The following is a 25,042-nucleotide window of genomic DNA, read 5'->3' as shown; positions in this document are numbered from 1 at the left end:
GCCTTAAACACGCACGGACAGGCTTGCTTGAACAACCTCTCTTCAGTGTTGTACACAGCAGATTGAGTGGACAATTACACTTTACGAATAAAAGAAATACAGCACTCATTCAGACACTACACAAGGCTGCATCAGCTACAGTGTGGAAATATGTGCATGTGTTTACAGTCCTCTGAACAGCTTGTGTTTCAGCCTTGGTTTGATCCTGTGTGTGACTGGGTTGTTGGTCTAGCTGCTGTTGGATGTGTTTGGAGTGGATGTGTTTGGAGTGGATGTGTTTGGAGTGGATGTGTCTGTTCCATCGCATCGACTAACACCTCTGTGTATGTGGATACGTGTGTCTATGTGTGTATACTTATTGGATGTGTGTGCGTGTGTGCACATGCATTCAGCCCGCTGCCTCTCGGGGTGTTTGATGTAGACTGTGGTGAGCTCTTTAACTCTGTGTTTCCATGGGGACACTGATTGTTAACAAAAACGTGTGCGCATGTGGCTAAATGGAGGGAGATATCCTCTCTCTCTCTTCTGAGGCAAAGACGTCAACTCGATTATTCAATGTTGATTCAACGTAATTTCATTGAAATGACGTGATAACAGCAAATCAAGTCAATTTGTCACATGTGCCGAATACAACAGGTGTAGACCTTACAGTGAAATGCTTACTTACAAGCCCTTAACCAACAATGCAGTTAAGAAAGTGTTAAGTAAAAAAAGAAGTTAAATAGAACATAAAGCATCAGTAAAATAACAGTAGCCAGGCTATATACAGGGTGTACCAGTACAGAGTCGGTGTGCGGGGGCACAGGTTAGTCGAGGATTGTTTCAACCAGTGTGTGCCCAGCGAGCTCTCTGTCTGTATCCGTCTCTGTCTACGTATTCTCTCTGACCGATACAGTATCACAGCCTTTATTAGTGGAAATGAAAAAGCCCTGGCTACTTCTACATACACAGACTCACACAGAGACCATTTTTGGCTGTACATCCATGCAGGTGATGATGGAGATTTAGATGTTAGATTTGAGTTGAGCTAAAAGTTAGGAGGCAAGTAGCTCTCAGTATTTAGAAAAATAAGGTGACCAAAAACAGATGGGACAAAAGAGCGATAGAGAGATCAACGAAGGAGAGAAAGGGGGAATTGGATGGAATGAAGTGGCAATAGATGAATGGTTCTAAGTTTGATTAATATTCCTGCTGTGAGTGGGCACAGAGAGAGAAAGAAAGGGAGCCTGTTTGGCTCATTTAAATATCACAGTTACAGCAACCCTTTGATCTGTATGCTCTTAATTGGGGTCAGGTGAGACATGCGCGCACACAATGTTCTAGTCCTATCCTGTCTGAGATGGGAGATATCTGATGAAGTGAATTATGTAGTAAAGGGCAGACTGCAGGCTCTCACATGGCAAGTTAGGAAACACAATCATTGGAGAAGTGGACAAAGACACGAAGGGCTATTTCTTGCTGGCGTTAAGGCGGCTCTAGTGTCAAACGTATGTTAGTTTGCAATTTCGTCATGTAAAAACGGGTCCACTGGCATTTTCCAGCCATAATGCCATGTTCGGCAATTTACCTGTCTTATATCAGCTCACTTGCGCTCAGATGGGCGGAGTGGAAATATTTGAGATGTGTCCTGTAAAAACATGACCCAAAGTGCTACTTTCAGGGTGCGCTGATGGGGAAATTTAAGCCCAACCAAAAGCTGGTGTTAGTGGTAAAAGTTTGTTATTGCATGCATTTTGACTGGAAACGCAGCCTATCCGGCACACTGCCCATATGCACATGGAACAAGAGTAGCCGAATGTGCTTTTGATGCCTGTATATTTCGTATTTAGAAACATTCATCTAATGTTTTTCCCATTTTGTTTGATTAAAAACCAAGCATAACCTGCCCTCTCCATTAAAGCTTTTTTTGGCCTGCCCAATGCAATCGCGAAGTAGGCAAGACTGCCGATAAAGGGTTTGCCTCCTGAAACCTTTTTGAAAAAATGTTAATCATTCATTAAAATATTATTAAATTAAAATATCAAGTTTGAGAGGAGTAAAACTGTGAGCTGAAATTCCCTTTTTATCTATGCATTGTAGGGAGGCCCACATTATTTTAGCCATGTAGGTCCCATTTTGGACGGGATTAAAACCCCCTCCATGATGTAGGCTACGTGTCCATGCCCATCATGAAACGAGAGATGAGAACCTCTGAATACCGGTGAACCTCGTATTTAGAAGTTCTGTAACCTGTAAAACTGTAACCTGTAAAAATAGCTTGGTTTCCGTTTCAAACAGCAATGCGTGTCTTTTTCTCCTGTCGATTTGATGAAATCATTACATTTTACATTTATTTGCTTGTTTTTCAGTTTAATTTTATTACAACCAATCTTATTAATCTTATTGGGGCGGCAGGTAGCCTAGTGGTTAGAGCATTGGACTAGTAACTGAAAGGTTGCAAGATTGAATCCCTGAGCTGACAAGGTAATAATCTGTCATTCTGCCTCTGAACAAGACAGTTAACCCACTGTTCCTAGGCCGTCATTGTAAATAAGAATTTGTTCTTAACTGACTTGCCTAGTTAAAAAGGTTAAATATACACTGCTCAAAAAAATAAAGGGAACACTTAAACAACACAATGTAACTCCAAGTCAATCACACTTCTGTGAAATCAAACTGTCCACTTAGGAAGCAACACTGATTGACAATCAATTTCACATGCTGTTGTGCAAATGGAATAGACAACAGGTGGAAATTATAGGCAATTAGCAAGACACCCCCAATAAAGGAGTGGTTCTGCAGGTGGTGACCACAGACCACTTCTCAGTTCCTATGCTTCCTGGCTGATGTTTTGGTCACTTTTGAATGCTGGCGGTGCTTTCACTCTAGTGGTAGCATGAGACGGAGTCTACAACCCACACAAGTGGCTCAGGTAGTGCAGCTCATCCAGGATGGCACATCAATGCGGGCTGTGGCAAGAAGGTTTGCTGTGTCTGTCAGCTTAGTGTCCAGAGCATGGAGGCGCTACCAGGAGACAGGCCAGTACATCAGGAGACGTGGAGGAGGCCGTAGGAGGGCAACAATCCAGCAGCAGGACCGCTACCTCCGCCTTTGTGCAAGGAGGAGCAGGAGGAACACTGCCAGAGCCCTGCAAAATGACCTCCAGCAGGCCACAAATGTGCATGTGTCTGCTCAAACGGTCAGAAACAGACTCCATGAGGGTGGTATGAGGGCCCGACGTCCACAGGTGGGGGTTGTGCTTACAGCCCAACACCGTGCAGGACGTTTGGCATTTGCCAGAGAACACCAAGATTGGCAAATTCGCCACTGGAGCCCTGTGCTCTTCACAGATGAAAGCAGGTTCACACTGAGCACATGTGACAGTCTGGAGACGCCGTGGAGAACGTTCTGCTGTCTGCAACATCCTCCAGCATGATCGGTTTGGCGGTGGGTCAGTCATGGTGTGGGGTGGCATTTCTTTGGGGGGCCGCACAGCCCTCCATGTGCTCGCCAGAGGTAGCCTGACTGCCATTAGGTACTGAGATGAGATCCTCAGACCCCTTGTGAGACCATATGCTGGTGCGGTTGGCCCTGGGTTCCTCCTAATGCAAGACAATGCTAGACCTCATGTGGCTGGAGTGTGTCAGCAGTTCCTGCAAGAGGAAGGCATTGATGCTATGGACTGGCCCGCCCGTTCCCCAGACCTGAATCCAATTGAGCACATCTGGGACATCATGTCTCGCTCCATCCACCAACGCCACGTTGCACCACAGACTGTCCAGGAGTTGGCGGATGCTTTAGTCCAGGTCTGGGAGGAGATCCCTCAGGAGACCATCCGCCACCTCATCAGGAGCATGCCCAGGCGTTGTAGGGAGGTCATACAGGCACGTGGAGGCCACACACACTACTGAGCCTCATTTTGACTTGTTTTAAGGACATTACATCAAAGTTGGATCAGCCTGTAGTGTGGTTTTCCACTTTAATTTTGAGTGTGACTCAAAATCCACTGCATTAGGTTTGTTAAAATGGAGCCCTTAGGTTTACCACTGCATTAGGGTCAAATACTTATTTCCCTCATTAAAATGCAAATCATTTTATAACATTTTTTACATGTGTTTTTCTGGATATTTTTGTTGTTATTCTGTCTCTCACTGTTCAAATAAACCTACCATTAAAATTATAGACTGATCCTTTCTTTGTCAGTGGGCAAACGTACAAAATCAGCAGGGGATCAAATACTTTTTTCCCTCACTGTATTTAGCAAAGATATGTCTACATTTTGTTATTTAGTTTCTGTAAACCATTTGACAAACTATAACAGACTATAACAGGCATATTTCTGACAAACCCCTGGACCTATAGTGCCTGTGCTTAGATTTACCACTGCATTAGGTTTGTTAATATGGAGCCCTTAGGTTTACCACTGCATTAGGTTTGTTAATATGGAGCCCTTAGGTTTACCACTGCATTAGGTTTGTTAATATGGAGCCCTTAGATTTACCACTGCATTAGGTTTGTTCAAATGGAGCCCTTAGATTTACCACTGCATTAGGTTTGTTAATATGGAGCCCTTAGGTTTACCACTGCATTAGGTTTGTTAATATGGAGCCTGAACTGTCTGCTGACTTTAGGTTCCTCACTACATGTGATTTCTAATGAAACCTATGGTTGTAGGCTACTAATATGTTTCTACATCTATTCTTCTCTGGCTGGCTCTGTTACAAGTTGGTATGACAGTGATTGATGTAATGATCTGAACTGATTTGATTAGATTTATCTTTCCATCAGTACACTTGTTAGAATATAAAAAATAATGATCTAATTGAGAAGCTGCACTGGATATTAACTAGGTATTAGATTGACTTAAAGATTAGACTGGCAGTGGCAGGCGGGTGGCCTCCCTGGTACACACACACACACACACACACACAGCTAGGAGCTAGCCCTGCAGTAGTGGAGTAGTAATTGTGTTAGGCTTGTGTGTGAATCCAAACTGATTTGGGATGTCTCATTAGATTAGCTGTAACGCTGTAGATGTGTGTGCGTGTCTGAGTTTGTTAGCCTGTGGGATATGATACTGAATTAATCAGCCTAATTCAGGTGTGACTGACTTTTTTTCTTTGTCATTTTAAGTTTGATGTAGCTGCTTACCAGCTGAGATGGGCGACTGAAGGGGATATTATGTTGCTAAAACTTCCCTAACGAACCTAGATGGTAATTCTGATCTGCGAGCTGATTGTGTTATTCTCTTTTTTTGCAATAAATGTGACCGCTGTAAAGACGGCTCCTCTGATGTGACCGCTGTAAAGACGGCTCCTCTGATGTGACCGCTGTAAAGACGGCTCCTCTGATGTGACCGCTGTAAAGACGGCTCCTCTGATGTGACCGCTGTAAAGACGGCTCCTCTGATGTGACCGCTCTAAAGACGGCTCCTCTGATGTGACCGCTGTAAAGACGGCTCCTCTGATGTGACCGCTATAAAGACGGCTCCTCTGTGACCGCTGTAAAGACGGCTCCTCTGATGTGACCGCTGTAAAGACGGCTCCTCTGATGTGACCGCTGTAAAGACGGCTCCTCTGATGTGACCGCTGTAAAGACGGCTCCTCTGATGTGACCGCTGTAAAGACGGCTCCTCTGATGTGACCGCTGTAAAGACGGCTCCTCTGATGTGACCGCTGTAAAGACGGCTCCTCTGATGTGACCGCTGTAAAGACGGCTCCTCTGATGTGACCGCTGTAAAGACGGCTCCTCTGATGTGACCGCTGTAAAGACGGCTCCTCTGATGTGACCGCTGTAAAGACGGCTCCTCTGATGTGACCGCTGTAAAGACGGCTCCTCTGATGTGACCGCTGTAAAGACGGCTCCTCTGTGACCGCTGTAAAGACGGCTCCTCTGATGTGACCGCTGTAAAGACGGCTCCTCTGATGTGACCGCTGTAAAGACGGCTCCTCTGATGTGACCAACTGATTGTGTGTTATGGTATTTCAGTGTCAGGGAATTTAATTGAACTATATTTTAATGTGGGGGAAAAAAATATTTGAAGGTCTGTTGCTGATGTATCCCAACCTCATTAGGAGTTGAAAGGAATATCCAGGGAATGTGGTTAATCCTGGGAAAAATGTGAGCTAAGTCTGTCTCCAAACATGGACAGACAGTTGGACCGCATTGCCCTGATTCAAATCAAGGATTACTTTGACATTTTTGTTCAGTTATTGTCTGAAATAGGCTGTGATTGAAGAAGGGGTTGTGAAGGGCAGAATGTCTGGATTGACAGAGAGCCTATTAACTCACTCACTCACTCAGACCTGGAGTGCTCTCTGCATCAGGAGGTACAGGACTCTCTGGGGTTAGATCAGACACAGCTGCTTTCCCCAGACAGCTGACGACGGCTGGCATCACACAACGCTACATTCCCATCCATCCAGACCTCTATTCTGAATCCCAGTGTGCTCCATGTTCTTTTCTATAACTGCTCTGTAATCTTTCATTTACATGTATTTTATGTGGAACCCAGGAATAGTAGCTGCTGCATATGCACCAGCTAATGGGGATCCTAATAAACTAAACTTCTGTACAAGGTTAGCTGCCTCAATAGTGAGAGAAGTAACTATGAGGTCAAGAGAGCATGAGAAATGGTGAACACCAAGAACACAATGTTTAAAAGGTTTTGAATGTCTTCTCAATTTGCTTTATTGGCATGACGTAGAAATGTACATATTGCCAAAGCTCACTTTGGAGATTTACAAAATTGATATAATAATCAATATTGTCAACATTGTTTTCTATCACTGCTGTAGGGCAGACTGGTGCTAGATGAGAGGATGGGTGTTACTCTGACCCAGTAGACCACAGCGAGAGAGATTTGCTTGTATAAATGTGTCTTGAACCCTGCTTATCAGCCTCAGCTCCTGGCACCCCCTATTACTCTCTCACACCTCTCTTTCTCCTTCACTTCTCCTCCGTCTCTCCACTCAGAGCTTGTATAAATGTGTGTCTTAACCTCTTCTAACCCCCAGCCTTCCCTCAGCCCAGCCGGAAATCAGTGTGACTAATCAGGCTGTGGAGACTAAGTGGGGCTGGTACAGAGATGACTGGGCTGGTGGTTTGATTATGAATGCATCCAATAATGGCCTGATCCATGAATGAATGGAGGGAGTAATGCAAGATCTGGGATCAGGACTTTGAGCTTCCTGTGTCTAAATATAGTCCCAATACGCTGTGAAAGGGACTGGTCATTCCTTAGCAATGCTCATAACAGCAAGACCCACTGGAGACAAGGACAGAGGAGAGGATTGCTGTGTGTCATTGGGCATTGTCATCACTGTCAAACGCTCCCTGAAACACTTCAGCGAGCAGGCCTTTCTAATCGACCTGGCCCCGGTATCCTGGAAGGATATTGACCTCATCCCGTCAGTAGAGGATGCCTGGTTATTTAAAAAAATGCCTTCCTCACCATCTTAAATAAGCATGCCCCATTCAAGAAATTTAGAACCAGGAAAAGATATAGCCCTTGGTTCTCTCCAGACCTGACTGCCCTTAACCAACACAAAAACATCCTGTGGCATTCTGCATTAGCATCGAACAGCCCCCGTGATATGCAACTTTTCAGGGAAGTTAGAAACCAATATACACAGGCAGGTAGAAAAGCCAAGGCTAGCTTTTTCAAGCAGAAATATGCTTCCTGCAACACAAACTCAAAAAAGTTCTGGGACACTGTAAAGTCCATGGAGAATAAGAGCACCTCCTCCCAGCTGCCCACTGCACTGAGGATAGGAAACTCTGCCACCACCAATAAATCCACTATAATTGAGAATTTCAATAAACATTTTTCTACGGCGGGCCATGCTTTCCACCTGGCTACTCCTACCCCGGTCAACAGCACTGCACCCCCCCACAGCAACTCGCCCAAGCCTTCCCCATTTCTCCTTCTCCCAAATCCAGTCAGCTGATGTTCTGAAAGAGCTGCAAAATCTGGACCCCTACAAATCAGCCGGGCTAGACAATCTGGACCCTTTCTTTCTAAAATTATCTGCCGAAATTGTTGCAACCCTTATTACTAGCCTGTTCAACCTCTTTCGTGTCGTCTGAGATTCCCAAAGATTGGAAAGCAGCTGCGGTCACCCCCCTATTCAAAGGGGGGGACACTCTTGACCCAAACTGCTACAGACCTATATCTATCCTACCCTACCTTTCTAACGTCTTCGAAAGCCAAGACAGATTACAACAAACAGATTACCGACCATTTCGAATCCCACTGCACCTTCTCCGCTTTGCAATCTGGTTTCAGAGCTGGTCATGGGTGCACCTCAGCCACGCTCAAGGTCCTAAACGATATCTTAACCGCCATCGATAAACAATACTGTGCAGCCGTATTCATTGACCTGGCCAAGGCTTTCGACTCTGTCAATCACCACATCCTCATCGACAGACTCGATAGTCTTGGTTTCTCAAATGATTGCCTTACCTGGTTCACCAACTACTTCTCTGATAGAGTTCAGTGTGTCAAATCGGAGGGCCTGTTGTCCGGACCTCTGGCAGTCTCTATGGGGGTGCCACAGCGTTCAATTCTTGGGCCGACTCTCTTCTCTGTATACATCAATGATGTCGCTCTTGCTGCTGGTGAGTCTCTGATCCACTTCTACACAGATGACACCATTCTGTATACTTCTGGCCCTTCTTTGGGCACTGTGTTAACCCTCCAGACGAGCTTCAATGCCATTCAACTCTCCATCCGTGGCCTCCAACTACTCTTAAATACAAGTAAAACTAAATGTATGCTCTTCAACCGATCGCTGCCTGCACCTGCCCGCCCGTCCAGCATCACTTCTCTGGACGGTTCTGACTGTTCTGACAACTACAAATACCTAGGTGTCTGGTTAGACTGTAAACTCTCCTTCCAGACTCACATCAAACGTCTCCAATCCAAAGTTAAATCTAGATTGGCTTCCTATTTTGCAACAAAGCATCCTTCACTCATGCTGCCAAACATACCCTCGTAAAACTGACCATCCTACCGATCCTCGACTTCGGCGATGTCATTTACAAAATAGCCTCAAATACTCTACTCGATAGACTACATCCAGTTTATCCAGTTTATCACAGTGCCATCCGTTTTGTCACCAAAGCCCCATATACTACCCACCACTGCGACCTGTACACTCGTTGGCTGGCCCTCGCTTCATACTCATCGCCAAACCCACTGGCTCCAGGTCATCTACAAGATCCTGTTAGGTAAAGTCCCCCGTTATCTCAGCTCGCTGGTCACCATAGCAGCACCCACCTGTAGCACGCGCTCCAGCAGGTATATCTCACTTGTCACCCCCAAAGCGAATTCCTCCTTCGGCCGCCTCTCCTCCCAGTTCTCGGCTGCCAATGACTGGAACGAACTACAAAAATCTCTGAAACTGGAAACACTTATCTCCCTCACTAGCTTTAAGCACCAGCTGTCAGAGCAGCTCACAGATCACTGCACCTGTACATAGCCCATCTATAATTTAGCCCATACAACTACCTCTTCCCCTACTATATTTATTTATTCTGCTCCTTTGCATCCCATTATTTCTACTTTGCACTTTCTTCCACTGCAAATCTACCATTCCAGTGTTTTACTTGCTATTTTGTATGTACTTCGCCACTATGGCCTTTTTTGCTTTTACCTCCCTTATCTCACCTCATTTGCTCACTTTGTATATAGACTTATTTTTCTACTGTATTACTGACTGTATGTTTGTTTTACTCCATGTGTTACTCTGTTGTATGTGTCAAACTGCTTTGCTTTATCTTGGCCAGGTCGCAATTGTAAATGAGAACTTGTTCTCAACTTGCCTACCTGGTTAAATAAAGGTGAAATAAAAATAAATAAATAAATTGTTGGGTAGAGTTAAAGGTCTTACCCTGAGTGTGTTGGATGTTGAGCTGGTTGATTTGCTCGGTGAACTCGTTCTCCTCTATGGTTTCGGTGCGAGGGACCGACAGAGAGAAACGTCGCTTAAAGTTCTTCATCTTGTTAATGTCACAGAGGAGCAGTACCTGATGAAGAGAGCGCGAGACAGTCAGACAAGGCATACGTGTATGTGAATGACTGGGTATTGAACACTGTTTTTCTGTATTACTCCAAGCCATGTTAGCCCACTGAGGTAAAGCCAAAGCATTAGCCCAGGGAGCTACCACAAGTTTTCAGATCCAAAGCAAAGTTACTCAAACAACACCATGTCCTTTACTCTTACAGTAGAAGCGTCCAACTCTACAGGCTACAACCACATTTATAGAATTTCAACCACCACTAACCATCACCCCTTGGGTGAAAGAGAATAACGATTAGACCGTCTGAACAGATGAAAGTGAATATGTAACTTCTTTGTTGATATTACTCCTGATATCTCCAGGAGTGGTAAGAATAATTTTTGTCTTCATCTGTTGTCTTGTACTGTCTTTTTGCTAGCTAGGGCCATCTACTTTAAAGGGCAACTTCACCACTAGACAGTATTTGGGCTGTTTTTTTCAGTCTACTTACATGAGGCTGTTTGACATAATTATGTACTATAGCTGTATTTTTGTCCCGAGAGAGTTCAACCAATGATGTCATTGGTTGAGGGAGCCTACTGTCTTATCTTATGAATGGCGTCATGTTTTGTAGCAATTATTGTGGCCTTTGTGTTTCAACAATTGCACGATCACACTAGCAGCGAGTAGGTAAGGTTGTCCTTGTTCAATAGAGCCATTGGTTCCTATCTGCCAGGACATTGCAGGATGTCTAGGTTGACTCATTTCCCCTCGCTTTGTAAAGACTAAAGCCTGACGGGAGCCATATTTTCTTGTTCCCACTCTCGAAGGCAGGCTTTTCAAAACGTGAGCAGTACTAGTTTACAGTTTCACCGGAGCTATGTTACCGTGCACTGTCTATCCAAGATTGCTAAATAATTACCTACAATGGCTGCTTCTGATGATTCCTTTTTCCAAGAAGAGCTGGACGGCCAAACATTTATGTTCTTTTACATAGGAACATACAGCCTTATTTAGTTGAGCCAGAATACACTGAAGAGGAGTTGAGACAGTGAGAATAATTGCGAGACCAGCTGGACCAGGCCTCAGAATGGTAAATGACAAACGAGTAAGTTGTTTTGCTGTCGGTAGCTAGCTAGCAATATAAGCTTTTTTTTTTGCACAAGGCGGTGTTGTTCAATACAATTTGGTGATCAATTCAGGCATAACAGGGCTTGCTAGTACCACAACTGGCCAAATGTAGCTAGCTAGCTGTGTTTACTATACCTAAAATGTACTGTAGTCGCTAGCTAACTAGCCTAGCTAGCTTCAGTGCCTCTCATTAGGAGCAATACTGTAGAAATGTTTTGTTGATGGCAGAGGGTAAAATAATGACTTTGGCTTGAGGACTCATATTATTCTTGGAGTAACTACACCTGTGTGTAGTAGCTAGCTAGCTAGCTAGCTAACGTGTCTGTGAGATGTCTCATGCTACACCATGTTGCTACAGTAGGAATTAGACAGTACACAACGATTGCTCATGAATGTGTAATAGCGTTTGTCTTTCTCACAGACAATACCGCTTGCATACAAAGAGGTTGATGACTCGAGGAGATGTGAAAGGTCCCATAACAACGATCTCCCCTTGTATCAAAATGACTCAGAACACCTCACTGCACCACCCAAATACACCATTTGCAAGTGTTCCCTTTATAGAACTCTAGTATTTATTAAAAGCGTTAGTAGTATATTTTTCTTCTTTTGTATATGTCATACATTGCCATAACTGTTCCTGCATACTGCTGTGTAAACTCACCTTGGTCTCCAGAGCTAATAAATGCTTTCTTGAATACAAGCCATGTCTACGTATTTGCTATAGTAACTAGGTTTCCATCTAATTTGCAACAGACTTTCATGCGATTTATCTAAAATCTGCATAAATAAAATATGCACATTTTCCCAGCAGAGATGTTTCCATCAAATTGACTTGTTGAAGATAAGTCTGTGCGTGATGATGTAGTGCACATAAAAAAGTTTGCGATTTAAATTCCCACTAAGTTAAGTGCGTTTCCATCGCATTTTCAACCCTACTGATGGTTTTGTATAGTGAATGTGCACAATCTGGTATTGGCACGTGCGCTCTAAAAAAAACAGCTTGCGGATACAGTGCAGGTATAGCCTACATGATGAGATTATTATTATTATTATTATTATTGACAAAAGAGCGATATTTAAATTTTTCGAATGCAAGCATCAATCATCATGTCACCAGAATAGGACCCTCAATATTTATTGGAAAGGAGCATCAAGCTAATCACCAGCACTTTCACCATCCTGTGAAGTTCATCATAACTTATTTCATATGGAAAGTCCAATAAATTGCATGCTTTCCCGAGTCGTAGTGGGAGGACCACACCGTGTCTTCACGGGATTAAGTTCGATATGATGGTTATTACGCTGATCAAAAATATAAACGCAACATGCAACAATTTCAGTTATTTTAGTTATAGTTCATATAATGAAATCAGTCACTTGAAATAAAGTCATTAGGCACTAATCTATGGCTTTCACATGATTGAGAATACAGATATGCATCTGTTAGTCACAGATACCTTTAAAAAAAAAAGTAGGTGTGGATCAGAAACCAGTCGGTATCGGGTGTGACCACCATTTACCTCATGCAGTGACATCTCCTTCGCATAGTTTGATCAGGCTGTTGATTGTGGCCTGTGAAATGTTGTCCCACTCCTCTTCAATGGCTGTGTGAAGTTGCTGGATATTGGGGGATACTGGCTGTCGTACACGTCGATCCAGAGCATCCCAAACATACTCTAAGGGTGACATGTCTGGTGAGTATGCAGGCCATTGCAGAACTGGGACATTATCAGATTCCAGGAATTGTGTACAGATCCTTGCGACATGGGGCCGTGCTGAAACATGAGGTGATGGTGGCGGATGAATGGCACGACAATGGGCCTCAGGATCTCATCACGATATCTCTGTGCATTTTAAATTGGCATCGATAAAATGCAATTGTGTTCATTGTCCTAGCTTATGCCTGCCCATACCATAACCCCACCGCCATCATGGGGCACTCTGTACACAACGTTGACCTCAGCAAACCGCTCACACATGTGACAGCATACACACTGTATGCCAGCTTCCCGGTATAGTTGAAACCGGGATTTGTCTGTGAAGAGCACACTTCTGCAGCATGCCAGTGGCCATGGAAGGTGAGCATCTGCCCACTGAAGTTGATTCCAACGCCAAACTGTAGTCGGGTCAAGATCCCGGTGAGGACGATGAGCACGCAGATGAGCTTCCCTTAGCCTGTTGGGGCTAGGGGGCAGTATTTGCACGGCCGGATAAAAAAAACGTACCCGATTTTAAATCTGGTTACTACTCCTGCCCAGTAACTAGAATATGCATATAATTAGTAGATTTGGATAGAAAACTCTAAAGTTTCTAAAAATGTTTGAATGGTGTCTGTGAGTATAACAGAACTCATATGGCAGGCCAAAACCTGAAGATTCCATGCAGGAAGTGGAAATCTGATTTGTGGAATCACCTTCAACACTTTGCCTATGAAACACACCGTGAGTTAGGATTCATTTAGCACTTCCTAAGGCTTCCACTAGATGTCAAGTCTTTACAAAGTGGTTTGAGTCTTCTCCGGTAAAAACTGACCGAACGAGAGGCCTGGAAAGTTGGTCATAGGGGGAGGGCCATTACTACTATGACGCGGGCGCCCGTGGGTACCATTTCGTTCCGAAACATTTAGTAAGACAATGCAATCATCCGCCTTGAATATTATTGAAGCTCTGATTGAAAAAGGCCCTAAAGATGTATGTTATACAACGTTTGACATGTTTGAACGAACGTAAATATATATTATTTGCACATTCGTGATGACAAGTCCCGCGTGCCTCGTACATTATGAGTAGCCTTCGGAACGCACTAACAAGAAGGAGCTATTGGGACATAAATTATAAACTTTTTCGAACAAAACTACATTTGTTGTGGACCTGGGATTCCTGGAAGTGCCTTCTGATGAAGATAATCAAAGGTAAGGGAATATGTACAATAGTATATTTGATTTTAGATGGTTCCAAGATGGCGCTAACCTGTATCGCCTAGCCTATTTTTCTGAGCATAGCACCTCGTTTATTGCAAAGTGTGATTTCCCAGTAAAGTTATTTTAAAATCTGGCAAGGTGGTTGCATTCACGAGATGTTCATCTATAATTCTTTGAATGACAATATTACATTTTAACAATGTTTTCGAATAGTAATTTTGTAAATTGTAGCGCTGATTCACCGGAAGCATTTGAGGGAAAATATTTTCTTAACGTCACGCGCCGATGTAAAATGCTGTTTTTATATATAATATGAACTTTATCGAACAAAAAATGCATGTATTGTGTAACATGATGTCCTAGGAGTGTCATCTGATGAAGATTGTCAAAGGTTAGTGCTGCATTTAGCTGTGTTTTGGGTATTTGTGATGCATGCTAGTTGCTTTGAAAATGGCTGTGTGATTATTTCTGGCTGGGTACTCTCCTAACATAATCTAATGTTTTGCTTTTGCTGTAAAGCCTTTTTGAAATCGGACAACGTGGTTCGATTCAGGAGAGGTGTATCTCTAAAAGGGTGTAAAATAGTCATATGTTTGAGAAATTGAAGTTATAGCATTTATGAGGTATTTGTATTTCGCGCGATGCGATTCCACTGGCTGTTGACTAGGGTGGGACGCAAACGTCCCAGGTTCCCAGACAGGTTAGACAGTTTCTAACAGTCTTAGACGATCTAGCAGGTGAAGATGGGCTGGTGTGGTTACATGTGGTCTGCGGTTGTGAGGCCTGTTGGGCATACTGCCAAATTTGATAAAGCAGAGGCGGCTTTTGATAGAGAAATTAACATTAAATCCTCTGGCAACAGCTCTGGTGGACATTCCTGCAGTCAGCATGCCAATTGCACACTCCATCAAAACTTGAGACGTGGCATTGTTGTGTGACAAAACTGCACATTTTAGAGTGGCCTTTTATCACCAGCACAAGGTGCATCTGTGCAATGATCATGCAGTTTAATCAGCTTCTTGATAGGCCACACCTGTCAGGTGGATGGATTATCTTGGCAAAGGAGAAATGCTCACTAACAGGGATGTAAACAAATTTGTGCACAAACTTTGAGAGAAGCTTTATATGGAACATTTCTGGGATCTTTTATTTCAGCTCATGAAATATGGGACCAACACTTGACATGTGTTTTATATACTGAAAAAAACTATAAATGTAACATGTAAAAGTATTTTTCATGTCAATAAATCATGCATACTAACCTTCACACACAATACCCACCCCCAACAGACATCAGTCAGTCAGTCACCCACCCACCCTCCTTACTAATACCTCCCTTTCTCCAATTTAGACTTCAAGCCTTGCATGAACAAGCAACTAAGCCTCCATAATACAGAAAACTACTGTAGAAGTTGTAGCCTACTTGTAAACACACGAACTACGACAACACACGGACCATGTTTATGCCTAGCTCCAGCAGATTTATTTGCTCATCATGGAGTAGTCAGGGAAAGATTTAGTCGATTTTAGAATGTGGCTTACACTAGTTCCTGGTGCTGAGCTTGATGTTGATGCAGATGGGATCGGACTCTAAATAGAAAACAGTTGCGTTAACCTCTGTGGTCGTTGGTTAGCTAGCTAGCTAAAGGTTAGCTAACGTAACCTAATGAAGCTAATGTCAGCCTGCAAAGTTACAAATCACATTGCCAGATATAAGCTGGCTCATTACATTGATATGCTTTGGAATGTCTTGCCAGTATATTCTGAAAGCTAGCTAGCTCTTTTCTGCTGTGTTGATGTTGGCTGATCAGATGCCTTCCTCTTTGAACCTCCACGGGGCAGTCCTCCACATCTTGAAATCACTGAATTGTGGGTATTGTGATTTGCTTACAACAAGGAAATGTAGCTGGCCCGTTTCTTCCGGTGAGATGCAGAAATGCTCATGTTTGCATGTAGTGTCGAAATTCCAAATGTTTATAACACATATGTTAACATTAAATTAGGGCTAGGGTCCTTTTTTCAGAATTTTCGCCTGACTGATGTGCCCAAAGTAAACTGCCTTACTCAGGCCCAGAAGCCAGAATATGCATAAAATTGGTACCATTGGAGAGAAAACATGTTGAAGTTTGTAGAAATGTTAAAATAATGTATGAGCCTATAACACAATTGAGATGGTAGGAGAAAATCCAAAGAAAGACCAACCCAATTTTTTTCTTTTTGAGATCCCATGCTCTCACAATGGAAAGCTATGGGTCCTATGCAATTCTAGCTCCAAGATTACAATTCGTATGGCTTCCACTAGATGTCAACAGTATTTGTTCAAGGTTTCAGGCTTGTTTCTTACCAAACGAGGAAGAATTTTGAGTTTTGGTACTGGGAGTCACAGTTGGAAATCAGTCTTTGTGACGTATTTTAACAAAGTTTAGCGGTAGCTTTTTGGATTCCTTTGTCTGCATGTTGAAAGAGTGGATTACTCAAATCGATGGCGCCAACTAAATAGACTTTTTGGGATATTAAGAAGGATTTTATCTAACAAAATGACCATGCATGTTGTAGCTGGTAACCTTTGGATTGCAAATAAGAGGAAGTTTTTCAAAAAGTAAGTGATTTATTTAATCGCTATTTGTGATTTTTATGAAGCCTGTGCAGGTAGAAAAATATGTTGTGGGGCGCCGTCCTCAAACAATCGAATGGTATGGTTTCGCTGTAAAGCCTATTGTAAATTGGACAATGCAGTTAGATTAACAAGAATTTAAGCTTTTAACCGATATAAGATACTTGCATGTTCATAAATGTTTAATATCCATAACTTTTATGATTATTTATTTGAATTACGCGCCCTCCAATTTCACCGGATGTCGACAGGTGTCCCGCTAGCGGGACGCCTAGCCTTGAGTGGACATACAGCTGAAGTCGGAAGTTTACATACACCTTAGCCAAATATATTTAAACTCAGTTTGTCACAATTCCTGATATTTAATCCTAGTAAAAATTCCCAGTCTTCCCAGTTAGGATCACCACTTTATTTTAAGAATCTGAAATGTCAGAATAATACTGTTGAGTGCTTTTATTTCTATCATCACATTCCCAGTGGGTCAGAAGTTTACATACACTCAATTAGTATTTGGTAGCATTACCTTTAAATTGTTTAATTTGGGTCAAACGATTCGGGTAGTCTTCCACAAGCTTCCCATACTAAGTTGGGCGAACATTTTTTCCCATTCCTCCTGACAGAGCTGGTGTTACTAAGACAGGTTTGTAGGCCTCCTTGCTCGCACACGCTTTCTCAGTTCTGCCCACAACTTTTCTATAGGATTGAGGTCAGGGCTTTGTGATGGCCATTCCAATACCTTGACTTTGTTGTCCTTTAGCCATTTTGCCACAACTTTGGAAGTATGCTTGGGGTCATTGTCCATTTGGAAGACCCATTTGCAACCAAGTTTTAACTTCCTGACTCATGTCTTGAGATGTTTCTTCAATATATCCACATAATTTTCCTAACTCATGATGCCATCTATTTTGTGAAGTGCACCAGTCCCTCCTGCAGCAAAGCACCCCCACAACATGATGCTGCCACCCCTGTGCTTCACGGTTGGGATGGTGTTCTTCGGCTTGCAAGCCTCCCCCCTTTCCTCCAAACATAACGATGGTCATTATGGCGAAACAGTTCTATTTTTGTTTCATCAGGCCAGAGGACATTTCTTCAAAAAGTACGATCTTTGTCCCTATGTGCAGTTGCAAACCGTAGTCTGGTTTTTTTATGGTGGTTTTGGAGCAGTGGCTTCTTCCTTGCTGAGCGGCCTTTCAAGGTATGTCGATATAGGACTCGCTTTACTGTGGATATAGATAATTTTTGTACCTGTTTCCTCCAGCATCTTCACAAGGTCCTTTGCTGTTGTTCTGGGATTGATTTGCACTTTTCGCACCAAAGTACGTTCATCTCTAGGAGACAGAACGCGTCTGATTCCTGAGCGGTATGACAGCTGCGCGGTCCCATGGTGTTTATACTTGCGTACTATTGTTTGTACAGATGAACGTGGTACCTTCAGGCGTTTGGAAATTGCTCCCAAGGATGAACCAGACTTGTGGATGTCTAAAAAATAATTCTGAGGTCTTGGCTGATTGCTTTTAATTTTCCCATGATGTCAAGCAAAGATGCATTGAGTTTGACAGTAGGCCTTGAAATACATCCATAGGTACACCTCCAATTGACTCAAATGATGTCAATTAACCTATCAGAAGATTCTAAAGCCATGACACCATTTTCTGGAATTTTCGAACTTGTTTAAAGGCACAGTCAACTTAGTGTATATAAATTTCTGACCCACTGGAATTGTGATAAGGTGAAATAATCTGTCTGTAAACAATTGTTGGAAAAATTACTTGTCATTAGTACTGGGAGTTGTGCTCTTCACCTCTGCAAGGCAATTTGTATGAGTACTTCAGTCTTCCTTGTTTTCTCAGCAGGAGCTGTGTACCGGTGGTCGTGGCAGTGGCGGTCTCGTTGTTTTGCGGAGTTATTCGTGGAAGGAAAATTGAGGAAGGCTCCATACCACTCTCTCACTTGACTAGCTTTCCTTGTTATTTGCTCCACACCCCTTGGCTGCAACCCTTCTAATTTAGGTTGTGCGCGCAGGGTACAGTATGTGGAATTCCTGGTCTCTGTCAGTGTTTTGGAACTGACAATCTCAGGTCAAGAAGGCAGAGTTCATCTCAGTCTATGCTGCCCTTCAGTCCGTTGACTATTTGGCCCTGACGGAGACATGGATCACCCCAGATGACACTGCTACTCCAGCTGCTCTCTCTTCATCTCACTACGTTTTCTCTCATATTTTCTTTGTTACTCGCCTGTCCATCTCCTCATTTGAATTCCGTGATGTCACTGTCACTTGTCCCCTCAAGCTTGACATTGTTGTCATCTATCGCCCACCAGGTGCCCTTAGATTTCCTCAATGAGCTTGACACCTTGATAAGCTAATTTCCTGGCAATGGCTTACCACTCATCGTACTTGGCTACTTCACCCTCCTGACATCTGCTTTTGATTAATTTATTTCTAACTACCTTTCCCTTCCTTGCCTCTTTTGCTCTCTCCCTTTCACAGTCCCCTCCCACTCACAAGGCAGGCAATACGCTTGACCTCATCTTTACCAGAGGCTGTTCGCCTACTAATATTAGGGGTGGTAGGCAGCCTAGTGGTTAGAGCGTTGGGCCTGTAACCGAAAGGTTGCTAGTTCGAATCCCGAGCTGACAAGGTAAAAATCTGTTGTTCTTCCCCTGTTCCTAGGCCGTCATTGTAAATAAGAATTTGTTCTTAACTGACTTGCCCTCCAGGTCTTTGATCACTACTTTGTTTCTTTTTGTCTCCCTATCCACTCAGCTCCTACCCAGATGTTAATGCGCTGTCTCAATCTTCGCTCTCTCTCCCCCTCTACTCTTACCTCTTCTATCCTATCATCTCTCCCTTCTGTTAAATGCTTCTGTCTCCTGATTCTGCCTCTTCGACCCTACTCTTCTCCCTTTCCACATCCTATGACTCAAGCTCAACCTCAACAAGACAGAGCTGCTCTTCTTTCCAGGGATGGCCTGCCCGCTCCAAGACATCTATATCACCGCTGACAACTCTGCGGTGTCCCCCACCCAGAGTGCAAAGAAACTTAGCGTGACCCTGGACAACACCCTGTTGTTCTCTGCAAACATCAAAGTTGTCACTCACTCCTGCAGGTTAATGCTCTACAATATCCATGGAGTACTACCCTACCTCACACAGGAAGTGGCACAGGTCCTAATCCAGGCTCTTGTCAACTCCCGTCTAGACTACTGAAACTCGCTGATGGCTGGGCTCCCTGCTTGTGCCATCAAACCCCTGCAACTTATCCAGAAGGCTGCAGCCCGCCTGGTGTTCAACCTTCCCAAGTTCTCCCATATCACCCCTCCTCTCCGCACACTCCACTGGTTTCCAGTTGAAGCTCACATCCACTACAAGACTATGGTACTTGCCTACGGAGCAGCAAGGGGACCTGCCCCTCCCTACCTTCAGGCTATGCTCAAAAACCCTACACCCCAACCCGAGCACTCAGTTCTGCCACCTCTGGTCTCTTGGCCCTCCCACCCCCCCAAAATGCCTTTTGTGAACTAACACTTGCACTTGACTTTTTTCCCCATACTAGCTCTGACTTTGCTGAAAACTACTTTATTAAGGAAAAATGTGGTTGGCCCACCTAGCTATCTTAAGATGAATGCGCTAACAGTAAATCTCTCTGGATAAGAGCATCTGCTAAATGACTAAATTGTATAACTGAGGGATGGTATCATCCTGCCAGCCCATTGCACAGGCGGACCTCTGCTGAGCCAACGTTCCCTTACCTAATGTGCACTGGATGCCCTTACACACCAAACAGAACAGCCAGTGATTGGGTTGTGGTCTTTGGTTGAGGTCAGGAACAGGGAGACAAAGAGGCAGTCTCTGTGTGTGGTGTTCCTTGGCTGTTGTTGATGCTAATCTCAGATCACTGATGGATTGAATAATGAGGCAGAAAAACAGCAGGATAGCATTTAATCAATACAGTCACCTCTTGTTCACAACCCAGACACTGCTGTGTCAATACCTTATATAACCATACCCCCCCTCACACTCATTACATCTCTCTCTCTAGCCATCTCTCTAATCGTTCTCTCTCTCTCATCATTCTCTCATCTTTCTCTGTGCAGCAGTGAAGGCTGGTTTCTATGGTCTCCTACTCTCTATTAGTCTCCTGTGTGTGTGTGTGTGTGTGTGTGTGTGTGTCACACTATCAAAGAGCATCTGGTCGTATTGGGGTGCTCAGTCCAGCCGTTCATTCCCTCTGATCATTCCTGGACACAGACGGCCTTAATGGTGCTACCCTGATCTCTGACTCATCTCTCTGTCCCTTTCTCTGTCTTTCCTTCTCTGGCTCATCCACACCTGAACCAGCCTGCAATAGGCTGAAATGTGTTTCTGGGCTGAGTAGTAGGAAAAGCCATTACCACCCAGTGTGTCAGCAGTCTAATCTGATGTGTGATTTTACAATGACTTCCTATGAACCTGGCAGACCTTCTGTCCACTCCAACATAATAACATTAGCTGTGGTCACCAGAGAGGAGACAACAGTCACACACAGACAGATATTTCCTTGGAAAAAGAGAGGATGAGAAAATTGAAATAGATGTTCAATGTCCCATGGCAAGTGTGCATCACAATCCTGAATACCACTTCAGCCATATTGGGTTTCCATTGACGTGGTTTGATGGACTTTGTCCATTCTAGGAATTCTGCAACGTGAGAGGAGTTTAGAAAGAGATGGAAAGCACATGCAGCAGGAATGGCATGTGATGAGAGTGGGGTGTGAGAAGAGAAAAGATGGAGCGCTGGTGTTTATTTTTACAAATGAAATTCAGGAAGAATAATGAGTGTGTGTCTTTGTACTGTACTACGAACATACTGCTCTTCTGCAGTGTGTGTTTGCCTAGCTGCGCAGTAGTGAGGATCACGCTGGGCCTTTGGTCATATTACCTCTCGCCCCAACAGTTCACACGCGCTGAAAGACTGGTCATTCAAGTGCTATCTGTGTAACCGCCGAAAGCCACATACACACCCACACACACAGAGCCTAGTGGTTAGAGCGTTGTGCCAGTAACCGAAAGGTTGCTGGATCGAATCCCCGAGCTGACAAGTTAAAAATCTGTCGTTCAATGCCTGAGCAAGGCAGTTAACCCACTGTTCCCCGGGCGACGAAGACGTGGTTGCCGATTTAAGGCAGCCCCCTGCACCTCTCTGATTCAGAGGGGTTGGGTTAAATGCGGAAGACACATTTCCCTTTATTTTCATGAAATCTCAGGACTTTTTGGAGAGTGAAAATGTTTGACCATTAAAAATCATATTTTCCCTAATCCTTAACCTAACTCTAACCTTAACCCCCTAAAAAACTGAACTTAACCTTAACGTTAAGCTTAACATAGCATTTGAACAAATTCAGGACATGAAAAAGTTGACTTTTCAAAAATGTTCTTGTTTTACTACCTTGTCAGGACATTCGGGTGAATTGTTAGGACACTGGGGTCCTGATAAGGTAGGAAAACAAGTGTACACACTCTCACACACACACTCTGTCTCTACACACATGTGCAACATGCACCACTCACTCCTACAGAGAATGTCCCCAGAGGACGGCAGATGGACGGCAGACAGAAGGCACACACAGGAACATTGAACATCTGTCCCCCATGTACCAGATTACAGATCACATACGCACCAATGTACACGCGCAAGCTCACACAGACACATGCCGCCTCTGAGCAGTCCTGTGCAAAGTTGGTTATTTCCAGGTGCAAGAGAAAAAAGACAGGCTACTCAGAACGATTATGCACAAAGAAAACAGAGAGAATTGGAAGCACTGATTTGCTTTAAAGAAATGTTCTAATTCTAAAGGGCTGTTGTGGTAATTGTGTGTGACTGTAGATAATAAGTACAATGGTGAAGAGCTGTGTTGTTTCTCCTCTGGTCATGTTCCATGGGGACTGTTGTCATGTGTCCAACATCAGTCTTGCGTGTCTCATGCACTCTAGAGACGCACCATGCATTGTGGGAGTTTTCCCCAGCTCTCTCCCTCCTCCCCATCCATCCCTCTCTCTAAACTGTGGTGAGACAATAATAAAGATGACCTTTTGTATTTTTCTCACCAGCGGCAGAGATGCTTCGTAATAAAACAAATGCTCCTTTCTTTGGTCTCTCTCTTGTCCTCCCTCGCTGTCTCTCCCCCTCTGGTCTGTTGTGTGCGTCTAGTGTGTGTGCGTCTAGTGTATGTGCATCTGTCTCTCTTTCTGAATAGAAGGCCTACTGTAAACCATGTGCCTGAGTGAAAAACAAATATCTCACTCTGCTGGGCCAACATCAGAGTGCAACATTGTGTTCCAGGCCTGGACATACAGCTTTATGTAATAGGTCATTTATGTTACATTTCTTATCATGTTTGGTCAATTGCCTTTTGGTTATAGTCATATTGTGCTTGTAATTACAAGGGCTTTGTGTGCACTCAGTGTTTGCAAGTATAAATATTGTAAGTGTATATTGTAAATGTGTGTGAGCATGTCTGTTTGTGAGCCTGCAAAAAAATGTGTGTATGTGTATGTGTGTGTGTGTGTGTTCATGTACTTATGCAGGTGCATGTGATGTGATTGCATCTGGCACATGCGATGTCGACCTTGGCTGTGTTGACCACAGTGTGCTGCACAGTGTCATTCACTATACTCAGGAGGCTGGAAAAACTCCTGCTCCGAGGGAAGACGAAAACAAACCCTTTACATGGACAAAGAGACAACCACTGCGATTGGACAATAAAACTAACAGGGCTGAGCTCGCTGTATGCAGGGTTTCATCGTGTAGGCCTATGCATCTGTAATTAAAAATATACTCATACAGTCAATCATTTTGGATTTAAAAGGCTCATGTAACCTAGCCAGACGAAGTTTGAATATAAACCAAATTTGATCACATTCACATTTTCCAGAACACAAATAAATGGGCCTATTTTAAGCTATAAATACATAGCTTAGGCTATACAAATATGTTACATTTCCCCCTGGCCAGGTCCAGATGGTTTCTCTAGCCTACCTGCAGCTGTGGTTAACAGTAGGCTACAGGTGATCAGACTAATTGTGCACGTTGACATATCATGAGTCATTTTATTTAAAAGAAATTGTGTGGCAGGTATGAGCTTCCATATAAAACAGCTTGTGGCAGTGAATTCACTTATACTCACAATTTGCTTTCACCACGTAATGAATTGCATGATGTTGATAAAAATGAAGCTTGGTTTGTTGTGATGTTGTATGGTAGGCTTACTGTACTTTTATATTCGTATGAGAGGGTTAATAGTTTAGTCTATTGTTACTTGATGAAGACTGCTGTTAGCAACTCTGTAATTTTGCCTTGAAGCTGAAAGGCAATGAGTGTAACCTACAGACGAGAAAATAAACCCTTTAATTGTCTGCACATGCTTGTGGATTCTTGCATTATTCAAGAGTGTAGTATGGTTTGGTTGCATTATTCAATAGTGGAAATAGGGCTTTAGATTCAACATCTGTCAATCAGTCTGTCCCACCATCAGATTCCAAACTCTCCACCATGGCCAAGACCAAAGAGCTCTCCAAGGATGTCAGGGACAAGATTGTAGACCTACACAAGGCTGGAATGGGCTACAAGACCATCGCCAAGCAGCTTGGTGAGAAGGTGACAACATTTGGTGCGATTATTCGCAAATGGAAGAAACACAAAAGATCTGTCAATATCCCTCGGCCTGGGGCTCCATGCAAGATCTCACCTCGTGGAGTTGCAATGACCATGAGAACGGTGAGGAATCAGCCCAGAACTACACGGAAGGATCTTGTCAATGATCTCAAGGCAGCTGGGACCATAGTCACCAAGAAAACAATTGGTAACACACTACGCCGTGAAGGACTGAAATCCTGCAGCGCCCGCAAGGTCCACCTGCTCAAGAATACATATACATGCCCGTCTGAAGTTTGCCAATGAACATCTGAATGACTCAGAGGACAACTGGGTGAAAGTGTTGTGGTCAGATGAGACAAATGGAGCTCTTTGACATCAACTCAACTCGCCGTGTTTGGAGGAGGAACGCTGCCTATGACCCCAAGAACACCATCTCCACCGTCAGACATGGAGGTGGAAACATTATGCTTTGGGGGTGTTTTTCTGCTAAGGGGACAGGACAACTTCACCGCATCAAAGGGGTGATGGACAGGGCCATGTACCGTCAAATCTTGGGTGAGAACCTCCTTCCCTCAGCCAGGGCATTGAAAATGGGTCGTGGATGGGTATTCCAGCATGACAATGACCCAAAACACATGGCCAAGGCAACAAAGGAGTGGCTCAAGAAGAAGCACATTAAGGTCCTGGAGTGGCCTAGCCAGTCTCCAGACCTTAATCCCATAGAAAATCTGTGGAGGGAGCTGAAGGTTCGAGTTGCCAA

At 43.8% G+C, this 25,042-nt stretch overlaps 1 protein-coding gene and 1 long non-coding RNA gene across 7 annotated transcripts in view; one reads left to right on the top strand and one right to left on the bottom strand.

Moving 5' to 3' along the window:
* Nucleotides 1–25,042, bottom strand: part of LOC115207754 (cyclin-dependent kinase 18) — a 65,817-nt gene that overhangs the window by 19,213 nt on the left and 21,562 nt on the right. For 4 of the 6 annotated variants that reach the window (XR_003881045.1, XM_029775212.1, XM_029775214.1 and 1 more), the window contains exon 1: nt 9,873–10,054. The exons of 1 other annotated variant lie outside the window; for it this stretch is intronic. Coding sequence is in view for 4 of the 5 variants with exons in the window: in XM_029775212.1 (XP_029631072.1) it covers nt 9,873–10,044 (172 nt within the window). In the remaining variant the exon portion in view is untranslated. Of the gene's footprint in view, nt 1–9,872; nt 10,055–11,776; nt 11,822–25,042 lie in introns of those variants that run through there. One more of the 6 variants, XM_029775216.1, reaches the window with a different exon arrangement.
* Nucleotides 10,720–11,815, top strand: LOC115207757 (uncharacterized). Its single transcript, XR_003881046.1, has 2 exons — nt 10,720–11,089; nt 11,534–11,815. It is a non-coding gene; the product is annotated as an uncharacterized LOC115207757 (long non-coding RNA).

Source organism: Salmo trutta, chromosome 14 (genome assembly GCF_901001165.1).
Source record: "Salmo trutta chromosome 14, fSalTru1.1, whole genome shotgun sequence".
NCBI lineage: Eukaryota > Metazoa > Chordata > Actinopteri > Salmoniformes > Salmonidae > Salmo > Salmo trutta.
This window is presented reverse-complemented; position numbering and strand designations above follow the sequence as displayed.